Genomic DNA, 24,201 nt, shown 5'->3' with positions numbered 1-24,201 from the left:
AACCTGGAATTTGGAGCAAAGTTGCATTAAATATACATTTTATTTTGAGAGTGTTTCCCGGGCATCCCAACTCCGCTGGGAGCCACAGTGAGGACCCAGAAGTCAGTCTCCCCCAGGTGGGCAGAGGATGGAAGTTCCTGCCTTGCTCTTCCTGAGTTGCCCCAGAAGCTCCGCCCTTCATGGAAACGTGCTGGGGGCAGTGCCAGAGTTCCAGGCCAGGGAAGGCCAGCCGGGTTCTGCAGCTCAAGAGGCAGGCAGCTTCCTGGGTCAGAAAAAGGTAGCCCAGGAGAAGTGCCCCATTCACCAATTTCTTAAATCTGAGAATTGCTTAAGAGTTTTGCCTAGTTTCAGCAATCAAGGATTACATATCACTCAGTGTGAAAATGCTGTTTCACACAACCCATTAATTTTCCTTGTAAATTGGTTTTCTTTGATTTAGTGAATCCAGGTTATTTTGAATTTTACTTCGAAGTATAGCCTATGGTTCTAATACTAGGTAAAAACTAAGACGTTTTCTCTTTTATCTATTTCTGGCAAGAATGATAGAAAATTAATTGTGACCAGAATTGTAAACTTTCACTTTGAAAAAATATATATGTTTTATCAGTACACATTCAAAATAGAAAATAGGGAAGTTACAAAAATTCTTGGTGTAAAAACCTAAGATACTCACAGTCCCCCCACCCACCAATGGCTACTGCAGGCATTTTGATTGGCACCTCCTGCAGCTTCCCTTTTAACACTGTTTCTGTGTATTAGACCCATTTTCTAAATGAAATCATCATTTAATACACCTCTTTAGGCGCCTGCTTTTTAAACTCTACATTGTTCCGTTAAAAGATAAGATACTAATGGGCATAAACTGCTCCATCTTTAAATCATATTCCTCTTTTTTGGAAGCCTTCTTCATTTCACTCAAGTCTTCTCCATAGGAGAATGAGCTAACCTTGTTTAATGTGAAAAGTGTTACTCCAACAGCACATGAGTTTACAAAGCCTCTAGATGCAACAGGTGATAAATTACCATTAATCCTTTTTTGTCACAGAATATGCTTCCAGGGTCACCTAACAGTTTGGATCCAGCTGGTCCACCTTTTAGACTCACTCGCAGCCTTTTACTTCAGGCTCTGCCTGCTGGGTACATTACAAACATCTGTTTCTAGCCATCAGGGACTTTGTTTAAATCATGTCACGCTTTGCCACAGGGGGAAAGTCCATTCATTAAGTGCCTGTGGGGTGTGATGTTGCTAATCACAGGTCTATTTTGTGGGAAATGTGTGGGAATTTATAGTGTCTCTAGTGGTGGATATTAGACAAACTGATGGGGGATATTCTGGTCTGCGTGTTTGCTGTGGGATGTCGAAGGGAATGGGTGGATGCAGCTGACCAGCTAGGATGAAAGTGGGAATAAGGAGCAGGATTTGCCGGGTGAAGACCCTAATCCCCAGCACCTCATTCAGTGGCTTGTATTAATTTTCCACCGGAGGCTGGAGCCGTTCCTTTGCATCATCCCCCTAGCAAGCATCCAGGGTGCTTTCCATGTGAGCGTCATGCCCAGGTGGTGTCTGTTGTGTAGTACACTCCTGAGCACTCACACAACCTCCCGGGAGCTGCCTGTTCCTGGGATCTGCTGACAAGCAGAAACCACGGTAATGGTGCTCGTCCGGAACTTTGGAGCCTTAATGGCCTGTTGTGCGCTCCTCCCCAAAACGAGACCCTGCCTTGCGGACACATGGTCTTTCCTTCCTCCTGCGCTTCCTAGCAGAGGGGACCATGAGGAGCTCCTGTCTCCCTCCCAGGGCTTGAGCCTGAGCCCCACCGCTGTTTGGCGTCTAGAAAGGACCTTGTCATCTGGGGTATCCCCAAAGCCGCTGGCCTCTCGCCTCCGGTGAGCAGCACACAGTTTTCCTCCAGGGTGGAGGTTACAACAATATTCCGAGTTGCTTGTTTGACTAATTGTAAGCATTCATAGGTGTTTTAGTCTGTTCAGCCTGCTTCAACAGAAATACCACACACGGGGGGCGGGGAGCTTAGGCAACAATGTATTTCTCACCATTCCAGAGCCTGGGAAGTCCCAGCTCAAGGCGCCGGCAGATCCGGTGTCTGGTGACAGCCCCTTCCTAGTTCTCTGATGGCCTCCTCTGGTTGTCCTCACACGGCAGGGAGTCGAGAGTGAGATCTGACTCGCGTGCCTGTTCTGAAGGCACTCACGAATCCTGCCATCCGGGTCCCACATTCGGCAGCTGACACCAAAGGCTCTGCTTTATGACACACAACGTTGGGGTTAGGACTTCAGCCTATGAATCTGGGGGACACACCATCTACAGGAAGGGCCCTGAAGGGTGCCGCTCCAACAGCAACAAAGGCGGGTGTGGAATAGAAGAAAAAGGGACAAAATATTTTCAACTATGAAACACGTGTGTGTGTGACAGAAGCAGACAGAACACAAAAATAGGTGCTGCAGTGCCAGAAGTGCTGCGTGTGCATGTCAGCAAGGTGTGCAGACGTCTGCAACCAGTCTGAAACGTGGCAGACCAGAGTGATGGGTGGACAGTTATGTGACGGGGCGGAGGACAAACGTTAGCCATGGTCGCTTCCAGGGTGCTGGATTCAGGTTTTGTTTTTTATTTTTTTGTAAAGCCCTTTCCAGTCTTGTTTATGTTTGAAATTTTAATAAAATGTTGGGAAAACTGTGCGTATAGGAGACAGGTGGGGAATAAATAGTGTGTGTGTGTGTGTGTGTCTGTGTGTGTGTGTGTAACTGATGGTCAAAAGATGGAGCATGTGGGGAGGCCAAGGCAGCAGATCAAGAAGTCAGGAGATCCAGACTGTCCTGGCTAACACGGTGAAACCCCGTCTCTACTAAAAATACAAAAAAATTAGCCAGGCGTAGTGGCAGGCACCTGTAGTCCCAGCTACTCGGGAGGCTGAGGCAGGAGAATGGCGTGAACCTGGGAGGCGGAACTTGCAGTGAGCCGAGATTGCGGCGCTGCACTCCAGCCTGGGCGACAGAGCAAGACTGTGTCTGAAAAAAAAAAAAAAAAATTAGCTGGGTTTGGTGACATGCTCCTGTAATCCCGTTACCCAGGGGGCTGACAGGAGAATCGCTTGAACCTGGGAAGTGAAGGTTGCAGTGAGCCAAGATCGTGCCACTGCCCTCCAGCCTGGGTGACAGAATGAGACTACGTCTCAAAATAAATAAGTAAATAAAAAGATGGAACACATAAGTGTGTTGGAGACACATGCAGACGTCCGAGGGGAACTGAGTGAGGGAGCCTGGAAGTGTGGGGCATGGCTGGGAGCACTGAGGACACAGCACAGGATGTGTGGACAGGTCTGAACTCACACCCAGAGGGCAGCTCAGGCAGAGCAGAGGAGCTCAGAGAGGAGAGGAGGGCAGATGCAGCTACCATAGGGCTGTCTCTCTGCACTGAGAGCTGAGCACTCATACACCCAGCAAAGGGTCTAAGGCTAAGGGCGCAGGTCCTCTCAGATGTCCTGCATGCTCCCTCCCAAGAGGCTGCACAGCGAGAGGGAGGCTGCACAACTTGACCCCTCCCATCCCCATCGGGCTGCAGTGCCCAGTTTTCCTTCTGTGGCACCAGAGATTCAGAAGGACCCACCTGAAGATCTAGGGCTTGTCTTTCAGTCCACTTAGGAGAGCCCCATTCTGACCATGGAAGGTCACACCCTGGCCCTTAGCCCCAGTGGCCACAGTCACTGAGAGTCTGACGGGGACTGGCCTGCACCCCCAGACCCAGCCTTTGGGCTTCTCTTAGCTGCAGGCTCAGTCCAGGACCTGCGTCTGATCCTGTTGCTCTGATATCCCCCAGAGGCATCCCAGGCCCACCTCTCTCACTCTTCGCAGGAATCCAAAGCTCCTCTTAGCAGAGCGATCAGAAATTAATTGGCACCGTAACCTGCATTTGGACTTTGGCATCAGACAGACCTCGGTTCGGGGCCAGTGTGGAGATGCTGCTGGTTCTATAACCTCATAAGTTTTTAAACCACTCTGAGCCCCTATTCCTCACAAGGAAATGGGGGATATTAGTGTCTCTTCCCAAGAGGGTTGTGTGTGAGCTCCTGGAGTTGTGAATATCACTGCCCAGGGTCTGGCTTAGGGATGCCCAGTGGATGGTGGTTGCCTCTTTCCCCTTGTTTTGGATCCCAGGTGCCCAGAGTCACACGAATCCCAGTCCTGGGCGGGAACACAGATTCATCCTTGATCTGTGAGTGACCTGCTTCCTTCATTGACTCCGTATTTTGTTTATTTATGATAGTGAAGGAAGCACCAACAACAAAAGCAGAGTCTGACATCGTCTTTGTCTGCTGACGGGGCCCCCATTCCAAGTCCTTGCACCTCGCTCATGATCTTCATTCTCTTGCTTTCCTTCAAATTTTGTTCCTTAGATATCTATACAGATATAGATGTATATTCCTAAAGAGTACATACGTACGTGCAATACATTGGTTACTTTTTCTTTTTTTTTTTTTTTTTTTAACAGAAAGGACATTGTGTGTATGTAGTATCTGGAATCTTTGGGGAATCACCTTTTTCACTTAGTACTAAATTGCCAAGGTCTGTCCATACCGTGTGTCGCTGTAGTCTGTTTGCGTTTGCTTCTGTGGCTGTTCCACCCCATACCACACTTAATTACCCCCTCTGCTATGGTTGGGCATGGAGATGGCTTCCAGTTTTTTGCTACCCAGCTGTGCTGCTCGATCTTGACAGAGCTCCTGTTGTACAGGTGCAACCATTTCTCCCGGGGCTATTCCTAGTGGTGCAATTGATAGAATGTCCGGCTCTCAGAGATAAGGCCACTGTTTTTTAAAGGTGTTGCACATGTTACACTCTCACAGCGGGGTATTAGAAGTCCTACTGCTTCGTGTCCTCTCCAACACTTGGAATTGACGGTCACGTAGTGTGAACTGGTGGCTTATTGTGGTCTACTTCAGTATTTCCCTCATTATTAATGAATCTGAACACATGTGAGCCATACGAGTTTTCTCTTCCATGAAGCACTTGCTCATGTCCCTAGTCCATTTTTCCACTGGACTCTTTGTGCTTTTCTTATTGATTTATATGAGTTTTTATATATTCTTTATACAAACCTTTTGTCAGTTGGGTGAATTACAGATAGAGTCTGTCCATGTGCAGCTTAACTCCATGTTTAATTTAATATACCATTCTAGAAACCAGATCATGCATTACAATATAGTCATGTTTATACATATTATATAAGTAATGCTTTTTGGTCTTGATTAATGAATCTTTCCACCAAAATATCCAAAAGATAGCCATCTATTATTTCTAATAAGGGTTTTCAATTTTGATTTTGAGAGCCAAGTCTTTATCTTTGGTTGATTTCAGTGTATGGTGTGAGGTAGAGATCTAACTTCATTCTTCCCTCGATGGATTTGTATTGTTTCCAGCTCCATTCATTGAGCAAGTCCTCTCCCTACTGGCATCAAAAGCTGCTTCTGTCCTGAATTCCATTTATGCACATATTTGAGTCTATTTCTGGGCTGTCTAGTCAATTCCACTCGTCAGTTTGTCTATCCCTGCAGTAATTTCTTATCATCTTACTTCCCATAGCTTAATAAGTTCTGAGAAGTAAGTACTCCCTCTCTCTCCCACAAAAGGCTCTAGTTATTCAGTATTATGGTCACTAGCCCCACTCTTTCCTTTCCAGTGCCTCCCCCATTCTCCCACCTGCCACACCTCTGGTGTCCTGACATCAGACCCTTCTTATCTCCTGTGGGGTGGCAGAGGCTAGCTGCTTGCTCTGTGGGGTCAGCAACATGTTCCATATATGGACACTTAGCTACCACCCTTGTGCTTAATCTCACATCCCACTCCCATCCTTGCTCCTCACCCTTGCCCCTGGGACCCTCCATATCTTGAGGCCCGGGAGCTTCTCTATTACTCAGTAAGGAAGACAACCTCCTTTAACTCAGCATCTTTGTCCACAGGCACTTCAGCTTTTTAAAAATCTAATCCGCCAATCTCTGACTTTTAATTAAAAAGTTCTATCTATCTATCTGTCTATCTATCTATCTATCTATCTATCTATACATATATAATGTTTAAAGTAATTACTGATAAGAAATGATTTACTTCTTCTATTTAGCTTTTTGCATTGTGTATATCATATATATTTTTATTTCTCAATTCCTGCCCATTTAAAAAATCTTTAGTTGAATGTTTGTAATGTTCCATTTTGATCCCTTTGTTCTTTCCTTTTTTGTACCTTTTCTAATTATCTTCCTAGTGGTTACGTTGGGGATAATAATTAATGTCTTAAACTTATAACACCCTAGTTTGAATACCAACTTAGATTTTTTTGAGACAGGACTCAGTCTGTTGCCCAGGCTGGAGTGCACAGTCATAACTCACTGCAACCTCCTACTCCTGGGCTCAAGCAATCTCTCTACCTCTACCTTCCAAGTAACTAGGACTACAGGCACACATCACGCTTGGCTAATTTTAAATTATTTTTTGTGGAAATGGGGTATCACTATGTTGCCAGGCTGGACTTGAACTCCTGGTCTCACACGATCCTCCCACTTTAGCTTCCCAAAGGCTGAGATTACAGGAGTAAGCCACTACAGTCAGCCCCAACTTAGTTTCAATAGTACACAAACACTGCTTTTATCCATCTCCATCCCTCACCCTTTATATTGCTGTTGTCGTAGATTACATCTTTATACAGTGTGCACCCATTAACAATATTTATAATTATTGTATTATGCATTTGACTTTTAAATTATATAGAAAAAAAGAGTTACAAACCAAAAGTACAATATTATTGACTTGTATATTTACCTATGTTCTTTATTTCTTTACCAATGTTCTTTATTTCTTTGTATGGTTTTGAGTTACTGTCTAGTGTCTCTTCATTTAGGACTAAATAATTTCTTTAACATTTCTTTTAGGGTAGGTCTACTGATAATGAATTCCCTCAATTTTTGTCTATCTGATAATGTCTTAGTTATTGCTTTATTCTGGAAGGATAGATTCGTCACATATAGAATTCTTGGTTGACAGGTATTTTCCCTCTTCCAGGGCATTTAAATATGTCACCCCACTGCCTTTGAGCCTCCTTAGTTTCTAATGAAAAATCACCTGATAATTTTATTAAGGATCTCTTGATTCTGATTAGTCACTTCTCTCTGCCTGCCTTCAAAATTCTCTCATTGTCTATGTCTCGACAATCTAACTGTAATGTGTCTTGGCGTAGATCTTTTGGGGTATAGCCTGCTTGGAATTCATTGAGCTCCTTGGATGTGTCGATTCATTTCTTCAATTAGATTTGGAAAGTTTCCAGCCATTATTTCTTTAAATAGTCTCCTGCTCCCCCATTATCTGTAGGGGATACGTTCCAAGACTCCCAGTAAGTATCTGAAACTGTAGATAGTACCAAACCCTGTATACACTATGTTTTTTCCTGTACATTGATGGGCAGATAGTGTATACAGCATGGAGATGCTGGACAAAGGGATGATTCATGTCCTGGGTGGGCAGAGCCGGGCAGAATGACATTTCATCATGCTACTCACAACTACACACAATTTAAAACTTGTGAATTGTTTATTTCTGGAATTTTCCATTTAATATTATTGGACTGTGGTTGCCCAGAGGTAACTGAAAGTGCAGAAGACACAACTGCTGATAATGGGGGAACACTGTATTTTTTCTGCCTCTTTCCTTTTCTCTTCTCCTTTGGAGACTCCTATGTTGCATATGTTGGTACCCTTGATGATGTCTAACAAATCCTTCAAGCTCTGTTCATCTTCCTTCATTCTTTTTTTTTTTTCTGGTCCTCAGACTGGGTAATGTTGGTTGTCTTCAAGTTAGCTGATCATTTCTTCTGCTTGCTCAAATCTATTGAACTCTTTGAATGAACTTTTTATTTTAGTTATGTACTTTCCAGCTCCAGTTTCTTTTTGGTTTTTAAAAAATATATAATTTCTATTTCTACTAATAATCTAATTTACTCATATGTAATTTTCCTACTTTATTTGTCAGTGACTTCCTTTAGTTCACTGAGCTATTTAAGACAGCTGATTTAATGTCTTTGACTAGTAATTCAAATGTCTGAGCTTTCACAGATATAGTTTATGCCAAGTCTTTTTCTCCTGTGAGTGGGCCATACTATTCTATTTCTTTATATGTTCTATAATTTTTTGTTCAAAACTGGATATTCTGAGTATCATAATATGGTAACTCTAAAAATCAAGTGCTTCTCCTCCTCTGGGACTGTGGATTTTCTCTTGTTAAAGGCTGGAACCATCAGTTTGTGCCCTTTTCAAACTAGTTTTGCAAAATATGTATTTCTTGTCACTGAAGTTGCTCTTCCTTTATCTCTATGACCAGTTAGTGAACTATCAAAGATTTCCTCAAATATCTAGCTACAAACAAGGGGGGAATGTCTGTCTCTTTAAATCTTCCAATGGATGCAGCTGGAGGAAGCCACTGCTGCCAAGTAGATCGAAACCAAGGCAAGCCTCTGTATTGATCCCTCAGGGCACCACCAGACTAACCAGAATGTACCACCTCAAATTTATTGAGGACAAGGTCCCTGATGCTCACTCTGACATCAGCCAGCTGCTCCAAGAATGTAGGTTGCTGCCCTTTTAGCCACAGGAAAACTAAGAAATCGAGGTGGTAGCTGGCTCATGTACACCATTCACGAAAGACCAGCAGCTTCTCCTTTCTTTTTCTTTTCTTTTTTTTTTGAGACAGAGTCTCGCTCTGTCGCCCAGGCTAGAGTGCAGTGGCACAATCTCTGCTCACTGCAAGCTCCACCTCCCAGGTTCACACCATTCTCCTGCCTCAGCCTCCTGAGTAACTGGGACTACAGGCACTCACCACCACATCCAGCTTTTTTTTTTTTTTTGTATTTTTAGTAGAGACAGAGTTTCACCATGTTAGCCAGGATGGTCTCGATCTTCTGACCTCGTGATCCACCCACCTCGGCCTCCCAAAGTGCTGGGATTACAGGTGTGAGCCACCGCACCCGGCCCAGCTTCTCCTTTCTTCAAGCACTCTCGCATACATGTCTGACCAGGTTCCAGAGTTTCCAAATAATTCATTGCAATTGCTCTTTATAGCTTAATGGTTGTTCCAGTGGAACGACCAGCCTCTATAGCTTTCTACAATACCATTTTGTCCTTAGGTAAACTTCCTCTGCATTTTTATGTAGATACTTAAACACACTTTTACAACCCAGTTATCTACATTCTTCCCCACCAACCTGTATTTCACAATCCTCCACCATTTCACCTGTCATACTTTGTCATGCTTTTATTTTCATTTGAAATTAATATTTTATTTCCTCCTTATTCTCAGTAATTTTTGGATTCATTTGGTGATACCTTAGCTCTCCTTTGCTTACTGAGTCCTGTCACTTCCTTCTGTGCATCTTTTCCTTGCATTTCTCTGTGTCTACCAAGACTACTGCTCCCCCTGCAATAATCTGGTGGCAGACACTCCCATTGTTGCCTATGGTTTGCGAAGTTTTGCAGCAGCAGTCACTGCCTGGCTGCTCAGCCTGCAAGTCCCCCAGCTCATCGCCCCATCAGGAGCCCTGCCCAGCTGAGCATCCACTGCTCCTCCGTGGCGATTCCTGGGGGTCTCTTCCAGGTTCTGCAGCACACTCCTGACCATGGCCTTCTGCATCCGCTCCCATTTGCATCCTTTCCTTCTAGGGGTCATCATTTCTGATCCAACAAAGATTTCCCTTCTTGCTTTTCTTTGATGTCCTGTCCTTACTCCTTTATAGATCCGTTTATATCCTGATTATAATTTTTAAGGATTGGATCGGAGAAGGGAGACTATAGCATGTGATGGATATGCTGTTTTGATTTAGAAGTCTCCTGGTTAATTTTTTGCTTGTGGGTCTTTCAAAACCTTTCAAAGCAAAATTTTGCATGTTTCTGGTCTCTAATTGCTGACACATTCAGCGTTGCAAGTTAAGATTAGCCCAATCTCCAACCCTTTGGAAAGTCTGGGCAGCAACACAGTCACTTCTCCTGCCAGCTGGCCAGCATGCATAAACAATCAAGTCATTGGCTGCCTGGGCTAGTGTAGCATCAGGGTAGAGAACAAAACACCTGTACTCAAGATGTGATTATAGAAACACTTAAGGCTCCCTGATAGCCAGAACTCACCACAATCAAGCAAGAGTTGTGAGAAGAAGGTACCAGGCGTGGGCTGACCTCTTGTGGGCCCCAAATTTCCCCACTTTTCATGCTGGAAATCCAAACGAGCCTCCTTGGCTACCACAAGACCCTCTTATTTATCAGGGAAAGCACACTTTGTCTCTATATCAGCACATATGCAGAAGAAAAAAGCAGCATTCTTTCAGCAGTGTGGTCATATTACTGTCTTCACAAAAATGAAGGCTCTGAAACTCAGAGAGGTGAAGTGATGGCCCACGTCACAAGCTAATCTCTAAAATGTACTCTTGTTTACACATTTTGTCCACTTTGGCAGTATAACAAGTATTACATCATACGTTCTCTGTTGTTTCTCTTTCTGAATATTGCAAACAGCCTGCAAAAGAAACAACAGAGCCCATGAAAACCGACAGTGCTGAAAGTGAAGACTGAGATTCAGGTAAGATACGTGGCAGTACGGGTCATGTGGAGATCTACCCAAGTTTGGTTCTCTAGAGAGTGAAATATCTTCTTTAAAAAATCACCAGTGCAAACTCAAGGGCTGAGCTGCTTGTCGTGTCCTTGTCTCTTGATGTCAACAGTAACCCCAGAACAGGAACCGTGTGTCCATCTTTAGAAGTAGTGCATGGCAGCTGAGCTGTGAGAATATCAATTCATCTTTATTTTCTAGGCAGTAAACAATATATAGATTGTACACCGCTCATTTCCATACTTGCCTTTAAGTCTAAACTAAGAATTATTTTCACCCAATTGTACTGATCTAAGAACTTTAAATAATGAACACCTGCCATTTTAAGATGGTTTCTGATTAGATGCCTCTGACCCTACCTATCCCTGCTTTCTGTTCAAACATTTAGGACGATCCATAGAATGCAGTGAAATTTAACTGTGAAACAAATGATCATTTACTTCCAGAATCAGGGGGAAAGTTTACTCACTAGAAGGCTAAAGGAATTTGCTATCAGGCACACACATGAGTTGGCAAACCATCCAGACATGCTCTGCCATCAGAATGGAAGATTGTGCACTTGAAAACAAAGGGGCACGCTCTCCCTACACTACCATATCCCCTCAGCTGAGAAACGTGAGACATGATTGTACCTTAAAACGAGACTGCAACCCTTTCTCTAAGCTGTTACCTTGGCTTTCCAAGGCAAAGCAAGCTCCTTTGCACCCTGAACTCTACCATTCAGTACCTGCCCTCTCACAGTGCTTCAGAGAGGCACCTCCCAAAAACTAGCTGGACAGGAAAAGGGTATAGAGCACACTGTATGCTAAAAGACATGATCCATACAAGAAAAGCCCTATGATCGGGCAAAACATCAAAAGCCCTGGTATCCTCAGAGTTCCTGTGCTCCAGGCAGCTTCCCACAGCCGTCTGGGCGCCATAGAGCCCTGAGGAAGGTTAAGGTCTCCCAGCAGCACAGCCCTGACCGGCACCCTAGAGGACAAGGGGGTCGGACTCATGGTTCTGTGTATATCCTGTGAAAATTTTGCAGAACTGGGAATAGACATCACCATGAAAGCCCAGAGAGAAAGCACACCTTTGAAAATTGTTCCCTAGGAAAAAAAGTGTTCGAGATGCATAGCACAGGGTCTTAATGAGGCAGGAGTCAAAATCATAATTGGAGACAAGTTGAGATGAGAAGACAAATCCACTGAGATTAAAGGGGAGATGAATGAGATATGGAAAGATGGCAAGAAACTGACCATGAAGTTGCAAAATTAAAATCTTTCAAGGAAAGAAGAAGTCAATTGGTGCTGTAAAAAACAGTCTCAGTGATATGGAGGACAAACTTAAGAAGCTACAACTTGAGCTCATGTAGAATGTCTACAGAACAGTGCCTGAGTCTACATGCTCCTCCCACCATTTCCTTTGTGTGCAACAGTGAAACGGCTGAGGAGTAGCAGAGCCCAAGAAGTGGAGCTGGACACTTGGCTGAAGCGTCAACTTGCAAATCATCTGCAAAAAACTGACAGCTTCTGTGGACATCCTTCCCTGTGAGCATCAAATGGAGCTGTGGACTCCCTTCCATGAGCAACAGTGGCTAACAGTGATGGACACAAGGGGTGTCTTAGTCTGTCGGTGTTACTACAAAGAAACACTTGAGCCTGGGTAATTTATAAAGAAAAATCGTGTATTTGGCTTATGATTGTGATGGCTGAAAAGTTGAAGATTGAGCTCTGCATGTGGTGAGGGTCTCAGCCTTCTTCCACTAACAGCAGAAGGTGAAGGGAGCTGACACGTGCAGAGATCACATGGAGAGAGAGGAGGCGAAGGGCTGGAGGAGGCTCTGGGCCCTTTTCCGCAACTAGGTCTCATGGGTTGGTTAGAGCAAGAACTACTAGAGCATGAACTCACTCGCTTCAGAGGGATGGCATTAATCTGTTCATAAGGGGTCCACCCCCACGACACAAACATGTCCTATGAGGCCCCATCTCCAACACTGAAGATCAAATTTCAACATAAGGTTTGGAAGGGTCAGATGTCCAAACCATAGCAAAGAGCAAGCTCCCGTGGCAGAGCTTGATTAGTGATTGAAACAAGATGGTTCAGGGTGTTTGATAGAAGCCCAAACTCAACCAACCACAGCTTGTCTGCTGAAGTTGCAGATAATTTCAGGTCACATTCTTTATCATTTGCATGTTCTTTATCATTTGCATTATTTTTGAATGAGGCTAAATCATTTCAAAAGCATCTGGTCTTCCTAGGGTGCTTTTGAAATGATTTAGCTTCATTCGAAAAAAAAATATTCACCACTAAGGTTTTAAACAGCAAATGTTTGCTGTGATAACGTCTTACAGTTGTGAATTACTGTAGACCACACAAAACACTTCTTCAGTATTACACCTTACCCTTCCAAAGTGCCTGCGGTGTAGGAGTGAGTCACTCCTATCTCTAGAAAAGGAGATTGTGGCTAGGAGAGTTGTCTGATTTTTACATAATCCCAGAAAGAACTTGATTTTAAAGATCGTGGAATACAGACTGACGGAATAAAGGGAAAAGGGAGGGGAAAGAAAGAAGGAGTGAAATGAAGCCAGAGGTTCTAGTCATGTGGCAGGTCACTTACAAGGATCGGACAGTGCTCTGAAACTGAGCAAGTTAAGGGTGTGTGTGTGCACGCGCGTGCGTGTCCGTGTCCACCTGAGTGCGAGTGTAAGTATTCTTAAAGGCATTAACCAACTGAGGAGACAAGGAATTCTCAGGCCAGGGTTGAAGGCACAGAGGAACCCAAAGAGAAATCTAGTGGGGAGTGCAACTGGCCTTTGCCCTGAGGGCATTTGTGAAACCTGGTGAACTTCATTTTCAGCTTTACAAGAGGTAGAAAGGGAAGATGAAGCTGAGAGCACAGCCAAAATGGCAAGCCAATCAGTAATCTCTTAAAGTTAGGACCCCCCAGAGGGCAGTACCCTCATTGCAGTGGCAAACTAGAAGCAACTCACTTCTCCACCCACAAAGGAATCGGGAGGGATCAGTCATCTCAAGCCCTAGAGCTGAAAGAAAAAGAGAAAAATCACTGCTGGGTATTTGGAGCAACAGGTTGTCCCTAACTTTGTGCGAGGTGGGTGACCAAAAGTCCCGAACAGAGAGTGATTCTGAACTGGTCATTCCCAGGGGCCAAGCATAATTCCTTCTGAGTAACAAACCTTCATCCTAAGCCTCGAAGATTTCTCACAAATAAAACTACAAAGCAAATAAGCAATTCTCAATGAAAAATAACTCACCACACATGAAAATAAAGCACTATGAGTGAGAAGCAACAGAAACCATAGTAGAAACAGACACATAAATATTTCAGATGTTGAATTTGGCAGACCAAAACATAAAGAAAACACAGTCAGAAATATCTGAAGAGAACAGAAAACTATTTTTTAAATACAAAGCAGATTTGGAAAAATACCAAATAAAACATAGAAATGAGAAATATCACTGATTTATTTTTAAAGTGGTTGGATTTAACAACAAATTAGACACAGTTGAAAAGTGAATTAGAGAACTGGAATCTAGAGCTGAAAAAATTACTGAAATAGATACAAAGTGACAGAAATGCAAAATATGAAAAAAATTAATGAGAATACAGTTTGAAGGCTATGTTATGTTTAGAGTCCCAGAAAGAGAAAAGAGAGAAAATTGGGAAGAGGTCATATTTAAGGAGATTTGGCTGAGAATTTGCCAACATTGTTAGAAGACACCAACTCACAGATTCATAAAGCCCAGTGAATCCAAGAAGGGTAAATAAAATTCTAGACAAAACGTAATTCAATTGATAAATGCCATAAACAAAGAATATACATATATATTTAGACGGAGTCTTGCACTGTCACCCAGGCTGGAGTGCAGTGGCCCAATCTTGGCTCACTGCAAGTTCTGCCTCCCGGGTTCATGACATTCTCCTGCCTCAGCCTCCCGAGTAGCTGGGACTACCGGTGTCCGCCACCACATCTGGCTAGTTTTTTTGTATTTTTAGTAGAGACGGTGTTTCACCGTATTAGCCAGGAAGGTCTCGATTTCCTGACCTCGTGATCCACCCGCCTCGGCCTCCCAAAGTGCTGGGATTACAGGCGTGAGCCACCATGCCTGGCCAAAGAAAATATTTTTTAAAATATGTAGTGATAAAAGATGGGTTATCTTTCAAAAAGATGTATTTCCCAATAAGAACAATAGAAAATGGCCTGTCAGTGATGCACTCATCTCTAAGCTTTCTGGAAGGATGGGGAGGGCAGGAGCCTGGCTCAGGAGGACTCTCACTAGACCCAGCTGGGAGTGGGGCTCTGTGTCTAAGCCAAGGTGATGATCTGCCCCGAAACCAGCCCTGCCTCTCCAGGCAAGAGGGTGGGCTAAAAGCCACCAGTAGGTTTCCATCACAAGTAGAGCTGAGCTCCCTCCCTGGTGGCTGCTCAAAGAGTGACTTTGTTTTGTCCTGCAGGAGCTGAGGTGCCCCTGTGATCCAGGTCTTCCACCCTGAAACCCCACCCTCCATCAAGGTCCTGCCTGTAGAGTCTACCTTACAAATTCTCCTGCTCCTACCCATGCTACAGGCCAGCAACCAGAGCCCATCATCTCAGAGGCCCCTGGATGTCCTTCGAAGGAACCAGGACCTTCAGAGCCCAGCATCCATCTCTGTCATCATCTTCATCACACCCAAAGAAGAGCCAGCCTTGCAGGAGGATTTACATCTCCAGGATGATGGGCTGCCAGCAACTGCAGAGGATGCGGCCACCTGCTTAACTGTGCTGTCCAGCCAGCCAGCTGCAAGGCCTCTTGCTGCTTAAGAAGAGCTGATGGGCCGGGCATGTTGGCTCACACCTGTGAGCACAGTACTGGGAAATGGGAGCACAGCGCTGGGAAATGGGAGCACAGTAATGGGAAATGGGAGCACAAAGTACGGGGAAATGGGAGCACAGTGATGGGAAATGGAAGCACAGCGCTGGGAAATGGGAGCACAGTACTGGAAAAGGGGAGCACACAGTACTGGGAAATGGGAGCACAGAGTACTGGGGAATGGGAGCACAGAGTACTGGGGAATGGGAGCACAGCACTGGGAAATGGGAGCACAAAGTACGGGGAAATGGGAGCACAGTAGTGGGAAATGGGAGAACACAGCACTGGGAAATGGGAGCACAAAGTACGGGGAAATGGGAGCACAGCGCTGGCAAATGGGAGCACAGTACTGGAAAAGGGGAGCACAGTACTGGGAAACCCCAGACCTGGATTCTGAGTTCTTCAGCCTAGCCCAGATTTCTTATCTTAGTAGACAAAAAGAGTCAAGAGAAGACCAGAGAACCAGAGGCATCCTCTGTATTTTATAATGAACTCTGCGTTTTAGTCTGTTTAGTAGTCATATTTTAAAAGATAATTAGTTTTCTAAATATGTATATATATGTTAATATGTGCATTGGGCTGTTTTTGTGTTTCTGTAAAGAAATACCTAAGGCTGGGTAATTTATTTAAAAACATAGGTTAAACTGCCTCACAGTTGTGCAGGCTGTACAGGAAGCATGGTGCTGGCATCTGCTTGGCTTCTGGTGAGGCCTCAGGAAGCTTCCATCATGGCCGAAAGTGGGGTGAGAGCCAACACATCATGTAGTGAGAACAGGAGCAAGAGAGAGTGGTGGGGTTGGGGGGATGCCATACATTTTAAAATGACCAGATCTCAAGTGAACTACCAGAGCAAGGACTCACTCATCACCAAGGGGATGGCACTAAACTATTTATGAGGCACCTGCTCCCATGATTCAAACACCTCCCACCAGGCCCCACCTCCAACACTGGGGATTACATCTCAACATGGGATTTGGAGGGGACAAACCTCTAAGCTATATCATTCCATCCCTGGTCCCTCAAATCTCATGTCCAACTTACCTTGCAACATATAATCATCCCTTCTCAATAGTCCCTGAAAGTCTAAACTCATTCCAGGGTCAACTCAATCAAAAATGCCAAGTCCAAAGTCTCATCTGGAGATGAGTTCCTTCCACCTATGAGTCTGTGAGATCAAAAACAAGTGATTTACTTCCCAGATACAATGGATACAATGATGGTACAGGCACTGGGTAAACATACCTATTCCAAAAGGAAGAAATTGGCCAAAAGAAAGAGGCTACAGGCCCCAAGCAAGTCTGAAACTCAGCAGGGCAGACATTAAACCTCAAAGTTCCAAAATAATCTCCTTTGACTCCATGAGGCACACTGGTGTGAGGCGTGGGCTCCCAAGGCCTTGTACAGCTCCACCCCTGTGGCTTTGCAGGTTGTGGCCCCTGCAGCCAATCTCGTGGGTTAGAGTTGAGTACTTGTGGCTTTTCCAGGCTGAGGTTGCAAGCTGCCAGTAGATCAAACATTCTGGGGTCTGGAGGGCAGAAGCCCTCTGCCAACAGCTCCACTAGGCATGCCCTGGTGGGGAGTCTGTGTGGGGCTCCAACCCTACATCTCCTCCCAGCATTGTCCTCATAGAGTATCTCTGTGAGTGTTCTGCTGCTGCAGCAGGCTGCTGCCTGGGGACCCAGGTTTTCTCACACATCCTCTGTAATCTAGGGGGAAGCTGCCAATGCCCCTTCACTCTTGTGTTCTGTGTTCCTGCAGATTTCACACCACTTGGAAGCCACCAAGGCTTACCCTCTAGAGCAGCCATCCACACTGTACCTGGAGACTGTTGAATCACCACTGTAGCTGAAGAAGTTGGGATACAGGGACTAGTGTCCCGAGACTGCACAGGGCATCAGGGCCCTAGTCCTGGCCCATTGAGCCATTGTTTTCTCCTAGGCCTCTGGGCCTGTGATGGGAGGGGCTGCTGCGAAGATCTTTGAAATGTCTTCAAAGTCTTTTTCCCATTGTCTTGGATATTAGCACTTGGCTTCCTTTTAGCCATGCAAATCTCTCTAGTAAGTGGTTGCTCTGCAGCCTTTTTGGATTCCTCTCTTGAAAACATTTTTTTCTTTCTCTACCACATGGCTAAGCTGCAAATTTTCCAAACTTTTACACTCTGCTTTCCTTTTAGGTATAAATTCCAACTTTAAGTCATTAATTTGCTCCCATATCTGATCATAGGTTGTTAGAAGCAGCCATGCCACATCTTGAATGTTTAGCTGCTCAGAAATATCTTCTGCCAGATACCCTAGGTTATGATTTTTAAGTTCAAACTTCCACAGATCACTAGGACATGAATACAATGCAGCCAAGCTCTTTGCTGAGGCACACAAGGGTGACCTTTGCTCCAGTTCCCAATAACTTCCTCATTTCCATCTGAGACCTTGTCAGCCTGGCCTTCATTATCCATATTTCTATCTGCATTTTGGTTCCAACCACTTAATAAGTCACTAAGTTCCAAACTTTCCCCCATCTTTCTGTCTTCTTCTGAGCCCTCCAAAGTCTCCCAATCTCTGCTCATTACCCAGTTCCAAAGCTGCTACCACATTTTCAGTTATCTTTATAGCAATGTCCTGCTCCTCAGTGCCAATTTTCTGAATGGACCCATTTTTGCATTGCTATAAAGAAATACCTGAACCTGGGTAACTGCTGACAAAAGAACTGAATCCACATGAGGGGTAATTCATGACAAGCTGTACAAATAAAAATAAGAAATCCAGGCCTAGACACATTGTAGGGTGAGGCAGAACACAAAAGAAAATCTAACTTTAAAAACCAGAAAGAAACAACAAATCATCCACAGAAGAAAAGCAGTTAGAGAGCAGATGTATTAATCGTAAGAACAGTAGATAAATAATATTCACGAAGTGTGACAAAAAAACTTTTGATCTGGAATTATGTACCCAGCAACACTATCTTTAGGAAAAAGAGCAAATTTATCATATTTTCAGATAAATCAAAGCCAAGTTTATCACCAACAATCCTACACTAATGGGACTTCAAAAAAGATGTATTTATTGAGGGAAAACGTGTAAAGCAAACACAGATAGAGCCCACAGGGAATAATTTTTTAAAATTCACTATCACTTGTGGAAGTTTTCAATGTAACTCTCAATTACTGTTAGGTCAATCATATTTTTAAAATAATAAAAACATAGATTTGGACAACACCATTAACAGGCTTGAATTATGGGACATCCGTGGAACTGGAAGCTCATTTATTAATAGAAAATGTGCATGCTCCTTAGGCACACAAGGAATATTGCCCAAAACACTGCTTACTAGCCTCAACAAGTCTCAAATAACTTCTATGGGATGGACCAGTGTTCCCCTTTACATACTTTCTCTGGCAGTCTTTCCTGTCTGCTTTTAAAATTTCTATTTATCACTGGGATTGCACGATTTGATTATAATGAGACATGATGTAATTTTCTTCAATGGTACTTGTGCTTGAGGTACATTGAACTTCTTGCATCTGTAGGTTTATAGTTTACATCGAATTTGGAAAAAAATGTTGTCATTATTTTTCCAAACATCTGTTTTAATGCACTACCCTCATTCCTCATGTTTTCTTCTCTCCTTCAGGGACTTCAATTAAACATGTATTAAGCCACTTGAAGTTGTTCCACAGATCACAGATAATTTGACTTAAGTTTTTTAAATCCTCTTTTCTTTTGGTTTCATTTTGGATAACTTATATTGCTATGGTTTCACAATGAATAATCTTTTCTTCTTTAATATCTAATCTGCCATTAATCCCATGCAGTGCAGTTCTCATTTTATACATTGTAGCTTTCACCTCTAGAACAGTGATCCAGAGTGTTGTTACATCTTCTGTGCCTCAAATTAGCTTTTACAATATGTGGAACACAGTCTTGATATTGTTTAATGCCCTTGTGTCCATTCTGGATCAGTTTTAATGGACTAATTTGTCTCCTTATGGCTCCTATTTTCCCACTTGTTTGTATGCCTAATATTTCTGATTGGATGTCAAAAATTGTTGCCTTCTCTGGTGTCGGATATTGCTGTAGTCCTATAAATATTCCTGAGGATTTCACAGAACTGACAAGACATGAATCCACAGGTATATGATAAGTTAATTTATGATCAGCTGCATAAATAACAAGAAGAAATCCACACCTAGGTAAACCTTATTTGGGGATGCAGACAAGATGAAATCTTATTCTGAGATGCAGTTATTTAAGAACAGAGTTTTAAAATGTTTATAGATGTAAGGGGTAGAAGTGCAGATTTCTTCCATGCATATATTACATAGTGGTGACATCTTGGCTTTTAGTGAACCCTTGCTTGAATAGTGAACATTGTACTGAAGAAGTAATTTTTCAACTCTCACCCCCTTCCACCCTCCCACATTTTGGAGTGTCCAGTGTTGTCTTATTCCACTCCATACATCCATGTGTACACATTGTTTAGCCCCTGCTTATACGTGAGAACATGTGGTATCTGACTTTTTGTTTCTGAGTTATTTCACTCAGGATAATAGCCTCTATCCATGTTGCTCAAAAGATATGATTTCGTTCTTTGTTACGGACGGGTAGTATTACCTTGTGTATATACGCTACATTTTCTTTAACCAGCCCTCCACTGATGGATGCTTAGGTTGATCCAGTTTCTTTTCTGTTGTGAATAGTATTGTGATAAACACACAAGTGCAGCTGGTTTTTGATATAATTAATTCTTTCCCTCTGGGTATATACCAAGTAGTGAACTTGCTGAACCAAATAGTGGTTCTATTTTTAGTTCTTTGAGAAATCTCCATACTGTTTTCCAGAAAGATTACACTGATTTACATTCCCACCAACAGTGCTTCAGCATTCCCCTTTCTCCACATCTTCACTAAAATCTCTTGCCTTTAGACTTTAATAATAGCCATTCTGACTGGTCTAAGATGGTATCGCATTGTGATTTTAATTTGCCTTTCTCTGATAAGTAGTGATGTTGAGCATTTTTTCATGTTTTTTGACCACTTTTGTGTCTTCTTTGTAAAAATGGCTGTTCATATCCTTTGCCCACTTTTTAATGGGCTTATTTGGTTTGAGTTCCTTGTAGATTCTGGATATTAGCCCTTTGTCGATGCATAGTTTGCAAATATTTTCCCATTGTGCAGGTTGTCTATTTACCCTGTTGATAGTTTCTTTTGCTGTGCAGAAGGTTTTTAGTTTAAGTTCCATTTGTCTATTTTTGTTTTTGTTGCAGTTGCTTTTGAGGACTTGTTCATAAATTCTTTGCCTAGGCCAATATCCAGAAGAATTTTTCCTAAGTTTTCTTCCAGGATTTTTTTAGTTTTTGGTCTTATGTTTAGGTCTTCAATCCCTCTTGAGTTAACTTTTGTATGTGGTGAGAGGTATTGGTCCAGTTTCATTCTTCTGCATATGCCAATCCAGTTTTCCCAGCACCATTTATTGAAAAGGGTGTCATTTCCTTAGTGTATATTTTTATTGACTTTGTGTCTTTATTTCCGAGTCCTCTATTCTGTTCCATTAATCTAGATGTCTATTTTTGTACTACTACCATGCTGTTTTGGTTACCATACCCTTATAGTATAGTTTGAAGTCAGGTAATGTGATGCCTGCAACTTTGTTCTTTTAGCTTTGGATTGCTTTGGCGAGTTGGGCTCTTTTTGGATTCTGTGTGAATTTTAGGATTTTTTTTTCCAATTTGATAGCGATTGTGTTGGGTCTGTAGATTGCTTTGAACAGTATGATAATTTTTAACAATATTGATTCTTCCAATCCATGAGCATGGGGTGTTTTTCTATTTGTGTCATGTATGATTTCTTTCATCAGTGTGTTGTAGTTCACCTTATAAAGATCTTTCACTTCCTTGGTTAAATACATATCTAGGTAATGTTTTGTAGCTATAATAAATGAGATTGCCTTCCTGATTTGGTTCTTGGCCAGATTGTTACTGGTTTATAAGAATGCTATTGATTTCTGTACGTTAATTTTGTGTCCTTAAATGCTACTGAATTTGTTCATCAAATCTAAGAGTTTTTTGGTGGAGTCTTAATACGGTCTGGCTGTGTCCCCACCCAAATCTCATCTTGAATTGTAGCTCTCATAATTCCCATGTGTCGTGGGAGGGACCGGGTAGGAGACAATTGAATCATGGGGGCAGTTTTCACCATCCTGTTCTCATGGGAGTGAATAAGTCTCACGAGACCAGACGGTTTTATAAGGGGAAACTCCTTTCACTTGGCTTTCATCCTCTCTCTTGCCTGCTGCCGTGTAAGATCTGCCTTTTGCCGTCCATCATGACTGTGAGGCCTCCCCAGGCATGTGGAACTGTGAGTCCATTAAACCTCTTTTTGTTTATAAATTACCCAGTCTCAGGCATGTCTTTACCAGCAGTGTGAAGTCTTGAGGGTTTTCTATATAGAATATCATTTCACCAACAGAAAGGGATAGTTTGGGCTCCTTCTCCAATTTGCATTCCCTTTATTTATTTCTCTTGCCTGATTGCTCTGGCCAGGACTTTCAGCACTATATTGAATAACAGTGGCGAAAGTGGGCATCCATGTCTTATACCAGTTCTTAGAGGGAATACTTTCAACTTTTCCCCGTTAAGTCTGATGTTGGCTGTGGATTTGTCATATAAGGCTTTTATTACGTTGATGCGTGTTCCTTCTATGCCTAGTTTGTTGAGAATTTTTATCATGAAGCGAGGCTGAATTTAATCAAATGCTTTTTCTGCATCTATTTAGATGATCATATGGTTTTTATCCTTAATTCTGTTGATGTTATACGTCACATTTATTGATTTGCATCCCTGGGATAAATCCCACCTGATCAGGGTGTATTATCCTTTTGATGTGCTGTTGGGTTCTATTTTCTGGTATTTCGTTGAGGATTTTTGCATCTATATTCACAGGGATATTGATCTGGAGTTTTCTTTTTTTGTTGCGCCTTTGTCTGGTTTTGGTCCCAGGGTGATACTGGTCTCATAGAATGAGTTAGAGAGATATCCCCCCTCTTCAGTTTCTTGGAATAGTTTCAGAAGGAGTGGTGTTAGTTCTTCATATGTTTGGTAGAATCTGGCTGTGAATCCATCTAGTCCTGGGCTGAGTGCAGGCATCCACACAACAAATGAAGCCACTTCGGCTGTGGGGAAAACAGTTAGAGGGACAGGAGCTGACCAGGCTCCTTGTGGTCTGCTTGGAGCCGTCTCGGCTTTACAGAGCTCATTGCGCACTGCCTCTGACAGCCACATCCAGGGCCTCAGCCCCTGGCCTTGACAGAGAGGCGTGTCCTCTCCACTGCAGACACAAGTGCCTCCCTTCTCTGCGGCCCTCAGCTCTGCGTCCACTGCAGACACAAGTGCCTCCCTTCTCTGTGGCCCTCAGCTCTGCGTCCACTGCAGACACAAGTGCCTCCCTTCTCTGCGGCCCTCAGCTGTCCGTCCACTGCAGACACAGTGCCTCCCTTCTCTGCGGCCCTCCGCTCTGTGACGCCATCCTCTCTCTGGTCCTCCGTGTCTCTGCCAGGCATGGGCTCCTGTCCACATCTTTCCTGCCCAGCACACTGTCCTGTTGCCGTGCCCCGCATCCTTCTTCCCTAACATCAGCTGTGGAACTGAGGTAGCAATGGCTGGCGTATTAAGAATGTGCTCCAAGCAGCTCTGCCTAGGGCTGAACACCCCCCATTTGGCTTCCCCTCCTCATCAGCCTCTGACCAGTGGCAACAGTGAGGCCACAAGGCTCAACTGCCATTCTCTGGGTCACAGGCCTGTGATAGTGGAGCCAGAGTCACTCCCTGGCAGCAAGACCCAGAACCTGCACTTTAATTCCATGTTCCACAGCAATTCCAACCCCAGAATTGAACTTGGCTTCTTTAAACAAAATAACCAGATGCAATCATAGCCCAAACACACACAGGCACGTGCACACACACAGGTGCAAACACACACAGGCACGTGCACACACACAGGTGCAAACACACACAGGTGCAGACACACAAAGACACACAGGCCCATGCACACACAGGCACACGCAGGCACACAGACACATGCACACACACACAGACACAGGCACTTGGACATACAGGTGCAAACACACATGCACACACATACAGAGACACAGGCACACGCAGACAGACACACTCGTGCAAACACACAGAGACACACAAATAGACACACAGCTGAACATATACAGCTGAACACATACCAATGTACATACACCAGCATGCATGCTCACACATACAGGTGCACATTCACACACAGGAATGCACAAACACATGCATGCATGTGCACACACTCTCACACACATGTGCACACACACATCCTGGCAGACACTTTACCTAAGCTGCCAAGGACCCATGGGAGCTGCTTCAACACCCCCATGAGCCTTCCCAGGCCCCACACCCAGGCAGGCACGTCGTTACTTCACTGACCACCCCCTCTGACCCCATGCACCCAGGCTGTAGCTTGTCCCCAGCCCAGGACCCACACAGGAGCTGGTTAGGGTTCTGAAGGGGCCCTGACTGCTCACCTGCTGTGGGACACACCCCCACGGGGCCCAAAGAAGCTGCTCAGCCCATAGACTGTCAAAGGACATTCAGCTGCCACGGGTGGGTGGACACCTGGCAGGTCCAGCTGCAGGCCTGGTGGGAGCGGCCCTACCTCAGTGCTGGGACCCGG

The 24,201-nt window shown here is 43.9% G+C and overlaps 1 protein-coding gene and 1 pseudogene across 1 annotated transcript in view; both read left to right on the top strand.

Annotated features, from left to right (window-relative positions):
* LOC115835427 (probable palmitoyltransferase ZDHHC11B) overlaps positions 1-15,299 on the top strand; it is a 51,227-nt gene extending 35,928 nt beyond the window's left edge. Inside the window, 2 exon segments of the mRNA XM_030813880.1 lie at positions 10,557-10,620; positions 15,222-15,299. Coding sequence (XP_030669740.1) covers positions 10,557-10,584 — 28 coding nt within the window. The 3' untranslated portion in view covers positions 10,585-10,620; positions 15,222-15,299.
* On the top strand, positions 15,213-15,921 carry LOC100604771 (annotated as a pseudogene).
* The last annotated feature ends 8,280 nt before the right edge of the window (positions 15,922-24,201 follow it).

This window comes from Nomascus leucogenys, chromosome 6 (assembly GCF_006542625.1).
Source record: "Nomascus leucogenys isolate Asia chromosome 6, Asia_NLE_v1, whole genome shotgun sequence".
Taxonomy (NCBI): Eukaryota; Metazoa; Chordata; class Mammalia; order Primates; family Hylobatidae; genus Nomascus; species Nomascus leucogenys.
This window is presented reverse-complemented; position numbering and strand designations above follow the sequence as displayed.